A 16,987-nucleotide genomic window follows, 5' to 3' on the forward strand; every position below is an offset into this window, starting at 1 on the left:
TTTCCAGACTGCCTGTTTTTCACAGACTGTCACCCCCGCACTCCAAGAAAAGGGCACAGAGGATCAGGTTCACCCCTCCTCACTTCTGGCTTCACCCTAACTAAGCTAAGTTACTGCAAAGATCCACTAAATAACTATTCCTAGCAATAAGCAAAATAATTGATAGACCATCCCAATAGTGGGCAGTGGCTTAGGCACCTGGTTGTTTGTTAAAATACCCTCTACAGAACCATTAGTTGGAAGCGGAAGCCAAATAAATTCAAATCAGAAATAAATCACAAATTGTTAGTGATGAGGGTAATTAACCTTTGGAACAAACTACCAAGGGAAGTGGTGGATTCTCCAGGTCTTGAGATCTTCAAATCAAAGCTGGATGCCTTTCTGGAAGATATGCTTTAGTCAATCACAAATTATCCTTTAGTCAAACACAAACTATTGTGCTCAATGCAGGGGGTAACTGTGTGAAATTTAAGGGCCTGTGGTATATACAGGAGCTCAGGCTAGATGATCTAATGGTTCCTTCTGGCATTATACTCTATGAATCTATGAATACTTTAGAAATACCGAAATAAAATAGAGTAGGATTTTTTCTTACTTATGCTACTGTAATCTAGAGTAATTGGAGTTGGCTCTGCATTTACACATGTGTAAATTAGATTAGGGCATGATTTGGTCTCACTTTCCTATCGGTTCATATATTGATACTGTAGAGTAGACATTCACATATTCTTATAAATGACAGGATTATATATCAAGTTCATCAAAATATATTATATTGCTACAAAAAGTAAAATATTGGTTGTTTCCATTTGTAATTAGAAAGCTCAAGTAATTCTGACACACACACCACCCTGAGCTAAATTCTGCATTCACTTACGTGGTGTTCACAAATGAATTCAATGATAGTGAAGCTTCTGCAACTGAGTGTAGAATTGGGGCCTCTATCTTTAAGGTATGACATTTTCTTGCAGGATACAAAGGTATTTGCTTTTCAAAATATTAAAAAATATCACAGCTGTACTAAGTAGCCATGGTTGGAATCTGCAGATTTGATGGAATTAACAATATTCTTACTTTGTTCTTGCTAGGCCAGAATATTGTCTCTAGAAATTTTATATTTTCCTCTGATATATTAAGCTGTAGATTCACAATGACTATGATAGAGACATTTAAAAATTAGGCAATAAATAATGCAAAATACAATTTAGTTTAATCCTATAAAATACATGAAGAAAGTTAGAAATAACTTTTAGCATGACAGTTCCTCAATAATATTAATGAATGATAGAGTCCTTTATAAGACACATCATCTTTTTATGTCTAATATAGATATTAGTAAAATTACATTATATTCTGAATAAAATTGAGTTACAATTACATGTCAGTCCCTATGCATTTGGATATTTGAAACTGACTTTGAAAACTACAAGGACTATGATTAGATTTTTAAAGATTCTTGCCCTGAAGAATCTTTTTCCTTTAATAGAAATTGCATATCATAAGAAAGGTAGTTTATCTAGAAATTAGAGGTTGGCTTGAAATATGCAAGTCACTTAACTACCATCAAAATAGCTGAGACATGATCAGATACTCACTTTGCCAAGTATATAAAATAATTAAATGTAAGGTGCTTGGTACACAAAGAAATTATAAAAAAAAATCATTGCCTGCAATTGGACTTGTCAGCTGTGAGCAGCACTACATATTTAGCATAAATGAGAATAAAACATAGAAACATATGGACATGAGATCAAAAGAGAACAGTGAAAAGAGGAAAAAGGTCTTTTTAACTGTTATGTACTTTGATGAATTTTTTCTTAACCCTGTGTCATGTGGTGTGTTTGCAGATGGTTCAGAAGCAGCATACATACGGTTAGGGGGATAGGGATTAGGGATGTTTCATCTAGTCATGCTGAAGTTTGTTAGATCAGCTGTATTTATTATGCCGAGAGAATTGAATGGGGAATGTTCTGTGTCCATTGTCACAAAGTATTTCAGTCAGCTCAGTTCTGGTGCCGGAACCAAATAATAAACTTTTCACTTGTATAATACCTTTTATATAGGAATATTAAAAGACTTAAAATACTAATTTTGGCACCTGTCATCCAGGTTGGAATTAAGTTGTGTGACTAGAATTATTGTTCTGCTAACTCTTTCCCAGGTTTTGCAGGGTTTGGATGTTGCTATCTGATACATTAATAGCAGATTTGCATCCTGTTTGGGGCTTCCCTTTGTAGGTGCTGGAAAATAGATTAGGTGAAATCCTAGTCCTATTGAAGTCAATGAAGGAAGGCCAGAATTTCACCTTCTGTGTCTTAATGTTGGATTTTAAGCATTTGAGGAACAGGCAATGTCTTGAAAGTCTGTCCTTAATGTATTATTAATATTAATATTTATTTGGGTTGGTGTCCATTATCTACTGTGCCATTTCCACATACTTAGGCTAGGTCTACACTACCCGCCTGAATCGGCGGGTAGAAATCGACCTCTCGGGGATCGAATTATCGCATCTCGTCGGGACGCGACAATCGATCCCCGAATCAACGTTCTTACTCCACCAGCGGAGGTGGGAGTAAGCGCCGTCGACGGGAAGCCGCGGAGGTCGATTTTGCCACCGTCCTTACAGCAGGGTAAGTCGGCTGCGATACGTCGAATTCAGCTACGCTATTCGCGTAGCTGAATTTGCGTATCTTAAATCGACCCCCCTCTGTAGTGAAGACCTGCCCTTAGGGACAGTCCTGCTCCAGGGAACTTACAATCAAAGGGGACAAACAGTTTCTAAATAAAAAAAAATGTTAAATTTAATGTAGAATTTTCACAGTACTTGTATGTAAGAACTGGTCACGTGTGAAGTATTATAGAGGTGGCTGGTAGTACCATCTATTATTAAGGTTGCTTGACACTTCTATTATAAGACCCACTTCTTAGTTACTTATAAACTTAGTAGTTTGGGCTGAGTGTCTGCCTCAGGATGATAATTTTTGGCCAAAATAGTTCGACCACATCTGAGAAAGAGGCTACAGAAACATATGTTGTTTTGCAATGTTAAAAAAGTTCTGTTGACCTTTTCTTCGAGGACTCTACCACCCACTTGCTTTGTTCAAGGACTTAAAATATCGCCCGTGTCGCCTTTGTGTCATTGATTTTCCTTTTATTGTTTGTATGAAAATTTGCCCAAATTTGGACTATTTATAAGCCTTTGAAAAGTTGAAACACGCTCAGAAAACACTTCTGAGATTTTTAGCAGATAAAATCTACAAAGTTTCTGTCCTCATTGAGCATGCATAACCCCCTCACAGACCCTCATGCTGACCAGAGTGCACATGCTCCATCCCTACACAGTGACTAAGAATGCTCCATTCCCTCACAGGTCCTGTGTCTGCCAGGAGTGCATATATGCCATCCCTAAAGAGTGAATGAGCGTGCTCTAGCTAGCCTAAGGCTATGGAGGCAAAGGTGGACTTTTTGTGAATATGCTGCTGTGTGTCAGGGAGGGGTCAGCCACCAGAACTGAAAGCAGAGAGCCTGCCTCTCCTGTGCTTTTAGAAATAGTCCTGCAGGTGCCCAGGCAGTATGGAAGTAGAAACTGACTGATTAAAATGCAGAGAGGACAATTGCCAGATTGAGGGGAGGAAAAAGTGTTGATTGGGACAAGGAGTCTGACGAGACTGGGACTGAGGGGAGGGAAAAAGAATTTTTTTTTACTGAGAGTTGAGGGGTAGAAAACTAGGGTTGGTTGGACTGGGAGCTGATGAGTGAAATGGGGGATGGGGGAAACTGGGAGCCAGTTGGCCAGTGAAGAACACTGAGATTGGACAAGGAGATGGGGGAAGAGGGAAACTGGGAATGGCTGGACAAGGAAGCTAGTGTGTGGGAGGGAGGGGAGACAGATCTCACAAGAGCTGGGGTTTATGGGGAGAAGTGGGTCTGTACATATGCTTGTGCAGCCTTAATTCAGCTCCCTTGTGTATATGGATTGTGATACAGTCTTTAATTATGTGATCATGTTCTATTTTTACTATTTTAATTGTTAGTGTTATTTCAGTTTGAAAAAAGGAAAATAAAATCTTAACTCTATCCCTTTGTTCATATGGATTATGACACAGGGTTAACAAGTGACCTATACATAGTGTGATCATATTTCTCAAACAGAAAACAGGACACCGTGCGGGGTTTGCCTGAGCCACCTGGCATCACTGCTCGCCTGAGTCCCAGAGGACTTAAAGCCAGTCTTGGAGTACCCATATCCTTATTCTTTTTGCTTTTCTAATGCACCCTTTGTGGGGACCATTTATCCTCACTTTTGCAGGGTTGGCAAGTCATTTCTTGAGACCACTGAGCCCTGGAGCTCATCAACAGGGGTACTTGCTCCATTTCAAAGCCATCCCAAAACTCCTTGCCAAAGATCCCCCTCATGAGAAACTGCTGTCAGAAGAGGTATTGGTACTGCTGATAATAGAGTCATAGAACTGGTATCCGAGCTTAGCAAGTGGAAAGAGTTTTATCCCTCACATTTACTCATTCCTACAGCTATGATCTATGCCCTGCTCTGGAACTGAAAATTGACAAATATCTAAAAGAAAAGAAAATTCTGATGGTTTAACTGAAAAGTATAACTCATGCTTTAGAATCTCAGGAGTGTTCAAGGCCCTCAACCTTTGAGATGAGCATTTGCACATCTCCATAAGACAAAGCATAGTAAGTATCTCTGGATCATGGTGGGTGACCACTAACAGTTTAAACTATTGCTCTTTGGGCTAGTGGGCAGTTCCTAGGATATTCATCAAACACTTTGAAAGTGGATGCAGCTCATCTATATCATCAAGTCTTACAGGTGAACCTGTATCTTAATGACTGGCTCACACGAGCCAAAGGTTACAGGGGTTGTTTAACATTCTCTGGGCTATTTAATCCCTCTGCAGATCTCTGTTTGAGGGTAAATTAAAACAAATCTTGGTCCCAATGTGTGTTCTACTATTCACAGTGGGCACCCTAGATTCCACAAGAGCTTTGGCATCCCGACCAGAGCACTGGTTCTGAAATTTCATCCAAGCAATGGACTTAGCAAAGGGGAGGGGAGGTAATATTTTATTCATGAGGCTTAGGCCTGATGTCAACCAACATCTCTGTCATTTCATTTACAAAAACTACAGTGTGATTTTTGCAAGGGCGATTGATTTTAGTATACAAACCAAATGTTTACAGCTTTAACTTAATGTTTCCATCTCAGAAGGCCAAAAACTCTAATTTGGTGGACACTGCCAGAGAATGTCTTGAAGAGATGGTCTTCTCTCATCCTGCTCCTCAGGTAATGCTAGGCCTAAACACATATGTGGTAGCAAGAATATGTGGTAGCAAGAATCTTTGTCTATGGACTTTGGAAGCCCCAGGAGTGAAGACTCCATGTAAACTTGGTTAGAACTGAGAGCCTTCAGAATGGCTCTCATATCTTCTTTTATAAATCAGGGCAACTGATGCCGATTCTCCCAGAAATGTGCTTTGCACCTGGGAGGAAAGAAAAAGTAAGTCCATAGCTGAGAAACAGAGTTTAAAAGTTGGTCACTCTCTGTGGCTTGCCAGATATTTGCTGGGGTCAGGAGGTGTCATTTGTATATGGATTATTTTCTGCAGGTTTGAACAAGTAACATTTTGCTGAAGACTGGGTAGAGATTCACCATGTATATCAAATGCCTTTCTTATACACTGAAGGAGTGGCTCCTTCATGTCTTTCCTCGCTTTCTTTTCTTTCCCATAGTACTGAGGAAGATGTGTAAGACAGACTGAGTAATTTTAGTTGCATCTGCAAGGTTATGGCAGGCTTGGATCTCAGAGCTTATGGCTTTGTCCAAAGAACATCCATTCACTCTCATCTGGCGAAAAGATCTCTTATATTAGCAAAGCGTCAGGGAAGCTTATCAAGATATCATATCCTTTAATCTGAGAACATAGCTACTGTGTAGTAGGACTAGGAGAATTTAATACACACCTGAGGAGATCAAAGCAGAGTATTGTTGATGTCTAGAAAGCCTTATACCGGGAAACGTTAATCTGTCAAATGGAACTATTTAAAAAAGTCTGTTCAAGGTAAGGTCTTGACCTGGTTTGCTATTCAGCTCCAGTTATATTACTTTTTTTTTTCTGTCCTGGTGTCTTCAAAGCTATCTCTGGTAACTTTGGTTTACTTAGTTGCTGCCCAATGTCTTCCCTAGCAAAATACTTTTAAAAATATATTTTGAACCTGGACACTAGTTAACTAAACTCAAGGAAGGGCTTTGGGATTTTGCTCTCAGTATTCGAGATCTTATTTTTTGTGGCCATCACCTTGGCAAGAGGGTCTTGGAGTTACAGACTTTGATGGCCAAACCATTTAATATTATATTCCATAAAGGCAAGGTGGTACTGGGCCTTATCCCAAATTTCTGACACAAAAATTATTGGAGTTCAGCTTAATCAATCTCACTTGACTGTTGCACCCAACACTCCCCAAAGGCTAGCCTCATAATCATTCTGGGGAAGTGAGTTTGCACACTGGATGTCAAAAAAGAAATTAGCTACAACTTAAACTGAAATAAGAAATTCAGAAAGTTGAACAGAATATATGACATTGGAGAATATTCTGTGGTCAAACCATCTAGTCTCAAAGGGTATCTTAAGTGTATAATACTTTGAACCGGCTAATGTTCATGCGTCTGCACAGCAGGACTGGCTTGGTGTCCTCTGCTAACTTTAATGACATCCATCTGCAATGTGCCCATATCTGAAATATATAGGGATGCTATGTGGAGTTTGTTATACACCTTCACAGTTCATGTTCTCTGCACATGGCATCAGGAGCTGATGCTGGTTTTGGGAGAGTAATGCCTCAGAGTTGTTCAGCTCACCTTCTCAAAGAGGTCACAGCTAAATAGTGTTCTACAGTGGAGCTCTGTGAAAACAATATCAGGAAGGTGAAAATGAATTTCTTGCTATTAGTAAATCTTAATCTCTGAATATATTGTTATTTAGTTAAAGGTCCTTAGTATGGCAGAAATGTTTGATTTTTAATAGTTTTAATCTATGTCAAGGTTTGTTAATAATTTAAGAAAACTCAGTAACATTAAAGATTTCACATTTGGGGAATGTTGGGTGTCTTGGTCCATTTCCTTCCTTCCCACTTGCACCTTCTATCCCAATTGTTTTTCTCAGCCTTCATCATGTTATATTTTAACTTTGATTGTAAACTCTTGGGGGCAGAGACAATAAATATGAATCTGATCTCAGTTATACTGGTTTTAGAGTGGCATAGATCTACTGATTTGAGTGGAATTATGCCTGATTTAAACTGATGCAAAAGATTCAGAACTATTGTCTTTGGTCTGCAAACTGTCAAGAACATGTATTGTACTGGAGAAATAATAATCTTTATTAGTATTATTACTGCTAGAAAGCCAGTTTTCCATACCAGTGCCTGAATGCACAGCTAAATTAAATGTCCTTTCATTAAACAGATCTCTAGAAAGAGAGCCAAATTAAATCTTTATGTAATTCTCACTGAGACCCGGGATGAACTAGTTCCAGTTTTGGTCTCTGTTACTTTTATATTGTTTTTATTGATATCTCCTTCTGAAGGTTCTTTAGCCTTTGTGTGTGTGTGTGTGTGTGTGTGTGTGTGATAGTCATTGAAAAGAATTTGGTCTTCAAAACTGTTTTAGGCTGTGTGGAGCTGCTGGAGGGGATATCTTGGTATGTCAATCACAGTTGTGATCTCATCAACAATCTTTTTTCAGAAGAAATTCTTTGCCTCCATCCATGGGAGTTGCATTTGCTGGAATAGAAGGGTTATCCAGGCTATCTTTGCTCACGTGCATTTTAGCCAACTAGAGGACAAGTACATTTGCCTCCATCCTACTTGAATGAAGCAGGATGTAGCAAGACCCTTTGCTTCATTCACTGCACACATTGTGTCATATTCTGATATCCTTTCTCCTGTTGAGCAGCAGCTTACTTCAGAGGTAGCTTTATTGAAATCAGTGCAGTTACTCACAAAGATGCCATTCAGCATATAAAGGTGGCAGAATCTGGCCTCACTGAAAGGTAAAATCTGCACAGCACCTAAGGTTCACTTGAGAGGCTGTCTGTCTCTTTTCTTCCCCATCCTCTCTACCCCTGGATACTAGGCATGTGAATTACCAGAAATGTGACTTAATTTACAGCTTTCTTCCACCCATAATACTCTTATTTTTCCATTGGTTTCTCCTGCTTTTACACTCCTTTTCTTTCTGCTTTTTATCTACTACCATGATCACCAGTGCCAAATTTGACTTCTGCACCCTTCCAGCTTCTGCGCCTCCATAAGTAGCCTCAGTCTCACTCGCTGTCATACTCAGAAGCTTAGTCCCTTGGGTGTGCACTAATGCAATACACTTAATTCTGTCCTCACACCCTCAATGGCAGCAGATCGTGTGAAGCTTTGACTATATGTGGCAGGGTTGTCAGTTCCACTAACAAGTGTGAGACTCCAAATAAAACCAGAATTGCCTTGCCACCGCATTCTTAACATTCCCCTGAATGGGAACATTAAAAAGAGTGAGATGATAAATCTTCTGGTGTGCAGTGATGGCTTCTTGAATAAGGATCTAATGACTAAACCGGAGTGACATTTTTCAGACAAAACGTTTATTTGCCAAAAAATTCAGTCTTGGTTGATCTGAAATTGTGAATTGACCAATTAATTTGGTCTGGGAAAAGGTTTTTCAGGGCCAGCTCAAAAAACTTTGCATGTGTGCACCCCACCCACAATAACATTTAGCCCAATAGTTAGGGCACTTGGCTGGGTGACACCCAGATTTGAATCCCCACTCTGAAGCAGGGGCTTGAACTCAGATCTCTCCCCACCCAGGTGATCATCTTCCGCACCAGACTGTAGGCTATTCTCAGATGCATTGCTCTCAATCTCTCCTGTTGAAGCTTCCCACTTTGTATAAATATCTAATTATTCATTAGAGCAGAGTCTTGAACTCCGCTCTCTCCCCTGTCAGGTGGGTGCCCTGCCCACCAGGCTATTGTCTATTCTCCTCTTAATCTCTTCTCTTGATACAGTTCCACTTTGTATTCCTTGGGCCACAGAGAGTAAGAACAAGAATGGCTGTTTTGCCAGATGTGGATTCAAATGTTTTCTGTGCCTGATTCAGAAGAAGTAAGTGAAGTAAGTGGAAAATTCCTTGTGGAAGAGAAATTTTGACTCCCTGAAAAGAGACCATCAGGATTTACCTGGGTATCCAATCACTTGAGACAGTTTTTTGCTGGATGTAATTTTGCAAATGCTGTGGTGAAGAGAAAACTTTGTTCACCTCTGCAGTGCCACCATTACAGAACTGAATTAAAAAAAATATCAATTTGACTTGGCTGCGCATGTTTGGTCAGTTGCAGGTGATTTTGTACGCATGAATGGTGATAGGTGATGACAATTAATAGGATGCTTAGAAGGATTATTGATTAACAATCACACTAACGATAGACTGGGTTGCTGTCTTCAGGGTCTTCTCCCCTGGAGAAATCTGAAATCAGTTGGATCCTGCGGTCTTCATGATTAGATTACTGAAATAAGTTCTCTATCCGGATGGAAACAAGGATGAAATTACACCTCAAACTCAATTTAGTGATGATCTGATCCTAATGAGTATTTAAAAACTACACTCAATACCCAGTTCCACTTAAAATGAAAAACAGATGTGTGCCCAGGTATACATGAGAGCCAGGGATAAATTCATGGTTGTCATGGTGGCCATGAGATACAAAGGCAACCTAAAAGAGCCCTTGCCTGCATGGACATTAAGTCACCTAGAACAATAATCCTGGGTGACTGCAGTGATAGATTGGACAAGAAATTGGTTTGTTTTAGTTGGAGTTCTGTGGTGCTGCTGGGTGACTTGGGACATCCCAGTTATTTCCACCTTTTACCCATTCCATGATTTTAGTATGTGGTGAGTACTCTCAAATGAGTATGAACTCAAGATGATTAGCCTCCAGCATGCAAGTAACATGGGTGTATACTGCCTTTCTGTCTCTCTTGGTTGATGTTGCATAATTAATATTTTAAAGATATATCTTAAATTGGGGGCTTTAGTTGTTGTATGTCTGAATTAAGCTAAATGTTAAAATGTGTGCTCAGAAAGTGTGGGTGACCAGGTGTACCTGCCCTTTACAGTTTTGGATAGGCCAGTATTGTCCTCTTAAAGTTTTCCTAAAACTTACTTGTGGGACTGGTGATGTAGTTTGTGAGGCAGAAGAAATGGTCTTTGGGGTATGGAGAAACCCACTTTACTAATGGTTTAGGGCCTATGAGCAGGGTGAATTTGATCTTCCGTCACCTCATAGTGGTAAGGAATTAAGCTGGTGCTGTGTGTTTCCAGACAGCCTCTCTCTCACTAGACCAGGAGAGCATGGCAGAGTGGGAGCTGTAATTCCTGTGGCAAACAGGGGATTGTAGTCTATGGCTTTAGCAAAGTCTGCTGGGAAAAGGGGCTGGGTATATAAACAATTCCTCTCCCACAGAATAGGGAAAGAACTGGAGAAAGCTGAAAGAGTCAATGATCTCTCATAGAAGAACGGGCAAGTAACCCACTTGTTTGTTTGCTTTTTCCGTTATATGCAACTGTGTATAATTTAAGAAACACTTTGTTTAGTCTGAGGAGGGGACAAGCCAATTTAAGAAAATGACTGGGAAAGAAAACCAGTGTCATGGGAAATTAGTTCTGTTACCAGAAAAAACAAACAAACAAAAAAAACCCCACCAAGGGTGTGATCCATTTTTTGTTTGGCCTGCCACATTGTGTTAGATATAATTATAGATAGAAGGTGATATTTGAGAACATTCACATAAAGCAAAGAAATTACCAGAGGCAAAAAAGATTAAATTCTTAAAATTGCAATGTGCATAGTTGATTACTTCCAAGCAAGAGATGCACTGTCAGTCACCGTGCCTGATTTGTAAGATGTTGAAAATTACCCAGTAGATGAAAACAAACTTAATTTTACAATATATACAATATATCTAATTTGCTAGTTGCCTTTCAATGCCTTTTGACGTGTGATTGACTAACACTTGTGTTTTTTAACTTCAGTACTGAGCCTAGAGTGTTTTGAGAGATGCAAATGGAAACAAACAGAAATAAATGATATATCTTGCAAAATCACAATTTCAGTTGAAATAATGGAAGAATTCACATGCTTAAATATAGCAATTCTTGTTTTATAATACTTTTTGCTTTAAGGTACTTCACATTCATGCATATGTTTTAAAAAAGAAACATTAAATCATCAAAGATACAAGTTTTGTGGTTTTTTTGGAATTCCTAAAGAGTTGCTGATATATCAGAGAAATCTTAGAAAAACATTGTTTATCTATTTATAGGAAATTCTGCATCTGAATGATATATTTTTTCTGTTTCACTTTCATCTGAGGCCTATTAAAAAGGTTCTTTTTGGGAAATCGGGATTTTTAACCTAATGCAGGAGCTTGTGCCTCTAGCTTCCCCAGCCATATAAACTTCAGAAGTGAAGTCCTAACTCCATCAGAGTCAGTGGCAAAACTCCCACTCCTTTCAATGTGGCCAGGATTTCACCCCAGAAGCCTGTAGATGCAGGTACCATTGAACATAGATTACCAGTCTCTCCCATGTCAATCCTATTCAGGAGGAGGAGCGGTCATATGAATGAGCACTCTGTTTCCCATACTACGGGATTTCCATATTGAATCCTTATGTTTGGTCTGTCTGTTTACTCTAGTTGTGATCCAAGTTCAATTCTCCAAGCCTGATCTCGAGAAGAGATTTGAATTTGGGTCTCCCACATGGGATATCCTGGTGTAGGTATCTCTCGGTCTCTCCTGTGGAAGCTGTTCCACTGGGTATAAAAAAATTAATAATTGGTGTAAGGACATAAACTTGAATCTCCCGCTACCTAGATGAGTGCCCTAACCAGCAGGCTATAGCGTCATTCTCAATAGCTGTCTCTGGCCCAGTGTGGAACAGCTTCAACAGGCGAGACTGAGATAGACCCACTCCTGATTACCCTAGGGTATTCTTCTACAATATGGGAGACTCAACTCTATGTTCCTGATCCAATGACTATTTAATTAGTTATACACAATTTAATATTTGGTGGGAGAGGGGAATTCGCCCAGCTCTAGTTCTGAAAGGACATTGGCTATTCCTTTCCTGAGCTAAAAGTGCCCCACAGTTTTCAGTCACGATTTTGGGCACAGTTTCCTAGCAGACTCTGTAGCGTAACCTCAGTGTCTTAACAGACTTCCAGGCATTTGGGAGGATTTAATAAATAGTTATAACAATAATTTTATGCCTGTTCTGTACTTGTGTGGTTAATAAAGTTGTGGCTTTCCTCCCATAATAAATTATTCCTTTTATTAAACTAAAGGTCTAGTGATGCAATAAAACTACTATTCTAATGATATTGAAATCTATCTGTAGCAGACATAAGATAAACAATGTTTGTTTGTTTGTTTTTTAAATTAAATACGTGGTGCTCTTCTGCAATTTGTGTTACAGAGGTGTTGTAATGGCTTTCCACACTGACTGAATTCTAGGTTATTTCAGTTGACACTTTTCTTATTTTCTTTAATACTATAGGAAATTCCACCACCAGGCTCCTATGAGGTTCAAAAATCATTTGAGAAATCACATAGTAAAAGCCACTATATGCCTCCCCGAACCACACTGGCTAAAAGAAAGCATACCTCTTTTCTCAGTGCAACACCTAGAAAAAATGTACCCAATACTGACAAAGATGTACCAGGTAAGTTTATTACTTTCTTTCCTAATAAAACTGTAACTAAAACAATTAAAATATTATTCTCTTTCTTGAGAACCATTCCAAAAGGTTAGTGTTAAGTCATTTGAGTCAAGTGATCTTAGATTGGGATTTTCAAAGGAGCCTAGGGAAGTTAAACACCCGTGTCCCATGGGATGCAAATCTGAGCCTTAATGCCAATCCTCCAATTTAGCGACCGGTAAGTAAAATAGAAAGCAAAGAATCAACACCTGTTAAAAATACTTTATTGAATTAAGCCACTTCTTCATCCCTGAGGGGATTAATCTGAGGCTATCTGGTGACTAATTTTGCTGGTCAAATGGAAATTGTTTAACTAATGAAATAACCAATATCACTGCATTTTAAGAAAAAAATGTTTGTGGTGTTGCTGTAGCTATGATTTTTCCAAGATATGAGAGAGACAAGGTAAGTGAGGGAATATCTTTTATTGGACAAACTTCTGTTGGTGGAAGGTACAAGCTTTTGAGCTACACAGAGCTCTTCAGGTTTGGGGAAGGAAGCAGAGTGTTACCTTTTAAGAAAACTAACCAAATTGATAAGGGGGCAAACCATATGCCTACTTTATATTTCATTCTGCATGGTGACTTTGAACCTTGTTAATACAAGGTTTTGTTTCCATTAAAAAAATATAGACCTTGTTTACGGCATATGAGTCGGGTTTGATTTGCTTGTCAGACTGGTGACTTACTACTGATTGGTTATGAGAATGTTTAATACTCCACATGCTACATATTTGCTCATTAAGATAAAGTTACTTAGGAAAATAGAAATATATTCTCAACTTCCAGTGAATAACTTGCAGGAAAAAAAATTCTTTGTAATTTGAGTCTCAGAAATCATTGCAAAAGTGCTTGTAAATCCATCTCTGCCTTTTATATAATTAATCATAGATCAGGGGACACACATTAATGAGGACAGACAGGGATAGATTTTAAGCAGCAGGCTGCATCTTTTTTAAAATTGGAGAGGGTCACTATCTGCCTGTCTTCCCAAACCAGGCATTTACGTGAATTCAGTGTGGAGTTTACTGGGCATCCCTCATATAGCCCATAACTCAGGGTAGCTCTCCACTGCCTAACCCAAGGGTTCAGCTTGCTTGGCTAAATCCTCTTGTCTTCCCCTGCAAAAAGGTCAGAAGGTACCAAAGAGGGACCCCAGTCTGCAAGGACTTAAGGACTTTTCCCCATAGGCCTAGGGTTTACCAGTGAAATCCCATGTCTCTTATTTTCTGGTTGCTGGCTTTTTGGCCTTATATTCACACTGAACCCCGGCTGCAAGTTGCGACAAAACATTCATACAAATTCCTAATATTAAATTCCTAAATACTATTCCTAGATCCTATCATAATTGTGTTTCCATGATTGGTGCAAGAGGCCTGAGAAACCCTGGGCTGGGCTTTAAATAAATGATTTGGGAGCAAGAGCTAATCGCCTCACATCTCTCTGGTTGGGCAGTAGGGCACTCAGGGGGAGGAGGGGCCTGTCCCTGTGTGCACTCTCCTTTTATCCTTGCAGATACAATCAAGTTTCCCAGCCATTAAGTTAGAGGGGTGGCAAATTGTCACACTATTGCTAGCCATTGTATTCTGGTCCCCAGGTTTCTGTTTGACATGTGATACCTTCCCTCACAAACTCTGGGAAAACGGAACTATAATTCAAAGAGTCTGTGTGTTTTTAAGGAAGTTTGAGGTAGCAAATACAATTTCAAAAACTGAAAGAAAAGTAGAATAAATAGTAAGAAATTCTTTAAAGGTGTCCTAGAAATGTGTCAGTAAACAGCCAGAAAGTCTGTGTTTGTTCTGGAATCTCAGAATAATAACCTTGGATAGAAATAGTTTATCTTAAAGGTTTATTAAAAAACAAAATCAGACAAATACAGGCTATCCAATAAACTACAAAACCTAGAGGCAAAATTCAGTGAGGTCCCGGTATTTCAAGAATGTTAGCCAGAGTGCTGACGTGAGGATCCACTTTATTTTGTAGCCTACATTAACTATTATTTTGAAACCTCTTTCCAGAGTTTTTCAAGTTGTTCTGACAAATTTTGAAATTAATGTATCAATACAAATTCCAATATTAAATCTATATTAGTTTATAATGGGATTGATAATGAGTTTATAGAGACTTTCACCTCCGGGTTACTTCTGCAAATCAAGCCCAAGTTGGTAATAACTTGTAAGTTGTATTCATCTGCTGCTTGCTTGATCATCTGTGTGAAATGAACTGACTGTCCGAGGCCAGGCATTTCCCAGTGATCAGGAATCCACATCACAAAACCATCACCAGAATTGTCAATAAACAGCACCTTTGGTGGTAGTCTCAACAGAGAGCCAAGGATTGCTTGGAGACAGAGAATTAATGAACCTGTTTGAGGCATTATGATGGGGCAATAAGAGAGAGCTTGCACTGACACTATTTATTGTATGGATATATAGAGGATTTTCAGTTGCTAAGTTTCAATCTGCTAACCTTTTTTAAATGGAAAGGGTCAAAATAAACAGTAGAAAAAGTTCATAGAATCATAGAATCATAGAATATCAGGGCTGGAAGGGACCTCAGGAGGTCATCTAGTCCAACCCCCCTGCTCAAAGCAGGACCAATTCCCAACTAAATCATCCCAGCCAGGGCTTTGTCAAGCCGGGCCTTAAAAACCTCCAAGGAAGGAGACTCCACCACCTCCCTAGGTAATGCATTCCAGTGCTTCACCACCCTCCTAGTGAAATAGTGTTTCCTAATATCCAACCTGTTGCGACAAAACATTCATACAAATACCTGCAAAAGGGGGAAAATTGTTCTGAATTACAAATTTACTTCATTCCCTTCTTATATTGTTTACATGAATACAAAGTTAGTGATAAATTAGGTTGATGACTGCTTTGCCTTTGTACTGAAAAAAAAAGGTGAAGGTCATATCCTGAAAAAGGAAGTATATTTTCAGAATGTAAAGAAACTGGAAAAGAAGGTGAAAAAATGCTAGAACATGTAGTCAGGTAATTACTACTTTTTCAAGCTGATAAAGGAAATAAAAAGGCTGTAGAAAGATTTTTTACAAAAATGCATTACTAAAGATGCAAAAATTGTAAGAAACTGTATGAACTGTACCTGTAAGCAACAGCATTGCTAGGAAGGATATGTAACTCCAGCAGTCTTTGTACCTGCATTGATAATGAGGAGAAATGTTAACTAATACAACTGACAAATGAGCCTTCATATTTTGTTGAGTTGTTTAGAATCCAGGGATGGTGCTGATCAGGGACTTTGGAAGATATTAGGCCTTCCCAAATGTTAGTTTCATGGTATGCTTCTGGATTTCTGCATTAGGAGAGACCTTGACTGAGTGTGGGGCTCATTAGATGGTACTCTGTCATGAAACTGCTGAACATACTGAAACTCCTTTTGGGTTTTCTGTTCCCTCCCATAGGCCATGTCTGTTCTAGGGAAAAAAATGTTTTAATCAATGTGAAGCTACAGTGAGAAAAGCAATTAAAATACTAGGATGCCTATCATCATCCCACTCACACACAAGAAAAGAGGGATGCCATTAAAAATTGATACTACTCCATCCTTCCCCAGACAACTAGCTGGCATTGCATCTCTCCTTTCTTCTGCATCTCTGAAGTACAGCATTCCCAGTATGATTTGATACCTTTCCCCACTCTCAAACCCAGATACACCTCTGGTATTTGCTTCCGTCTGATCCCAGACATGTCATCCTATCTTCCTCTCCTGGCTAAGAAATGCTTTCTAGAACCTGTCACTCAGAGTCCAGAAACCTCAAAAACTTCTCTTTCTGTGGCATGTTTCAGTATCATAGTACCCCCAGCTACACACATGCACTGATTCACACAGAGCCTGTAGGTTTGGCCAAGAATGGGATGGACATAGATCCCATTGGAGAGAGTGACCTTTGGAGTTGGCAAGATAATAGATCAGGTGACTAAGAGGGAAATAGATAACATGAAATGGATATGTGTAAACAGGCTTTCAGAAAGTTCTGGATTTCTCTAATATTATTTATAGCTTAAAGGACTTGTCCCACATGTTTCTATAAATACTGCAGGTTGAACCCAGACGAGGTAATTAATTGGACAGGTTAGTACTTGCCTAGTTTGTTTCTATGATTGATTTGAAGAAAGGTTATGAGCAAATATCTTTGACTG

The 16,987-nt window shown here is 39.1% G+C and overlaps 1 protein-coding gene across 1 annotated transcript in view; it reads left to right on the plus strand.

Moving 5' to 3' along the window:
• The window catches only part of STPG2 (sperm tail PG-rich repeat containing 2), a 404,829-nt gene that overhangs the window by 140,973 nt on the left and 246,869 nt on the right, over positions 1-16,987 (plus strand). The window contains exon 11 of the mRNA XM_065405786.1: positions 12,627-12,792. Coding sequence (XP_065261858.1) covers positions 12,627-12,792 — 166 coding nt within the window. The remainder of the gene's footprint in view (positions 1-12,626; positions 12,793-16,987) is intronic.

This window comes from Emys orbicularis, chromosome 5, assembly GCF_028017835.1.
Source record: "Emys orbicularis isolate rEmyOrb1 chromosome 5, rEmyOrb1.hap1, whole genome shotgun sequence".
Classification (NCBI taxonomy): Eukaryota; Metazoa; Chordata; order Testudines; family Emydidae; genus Emys; species Emys orbicularis.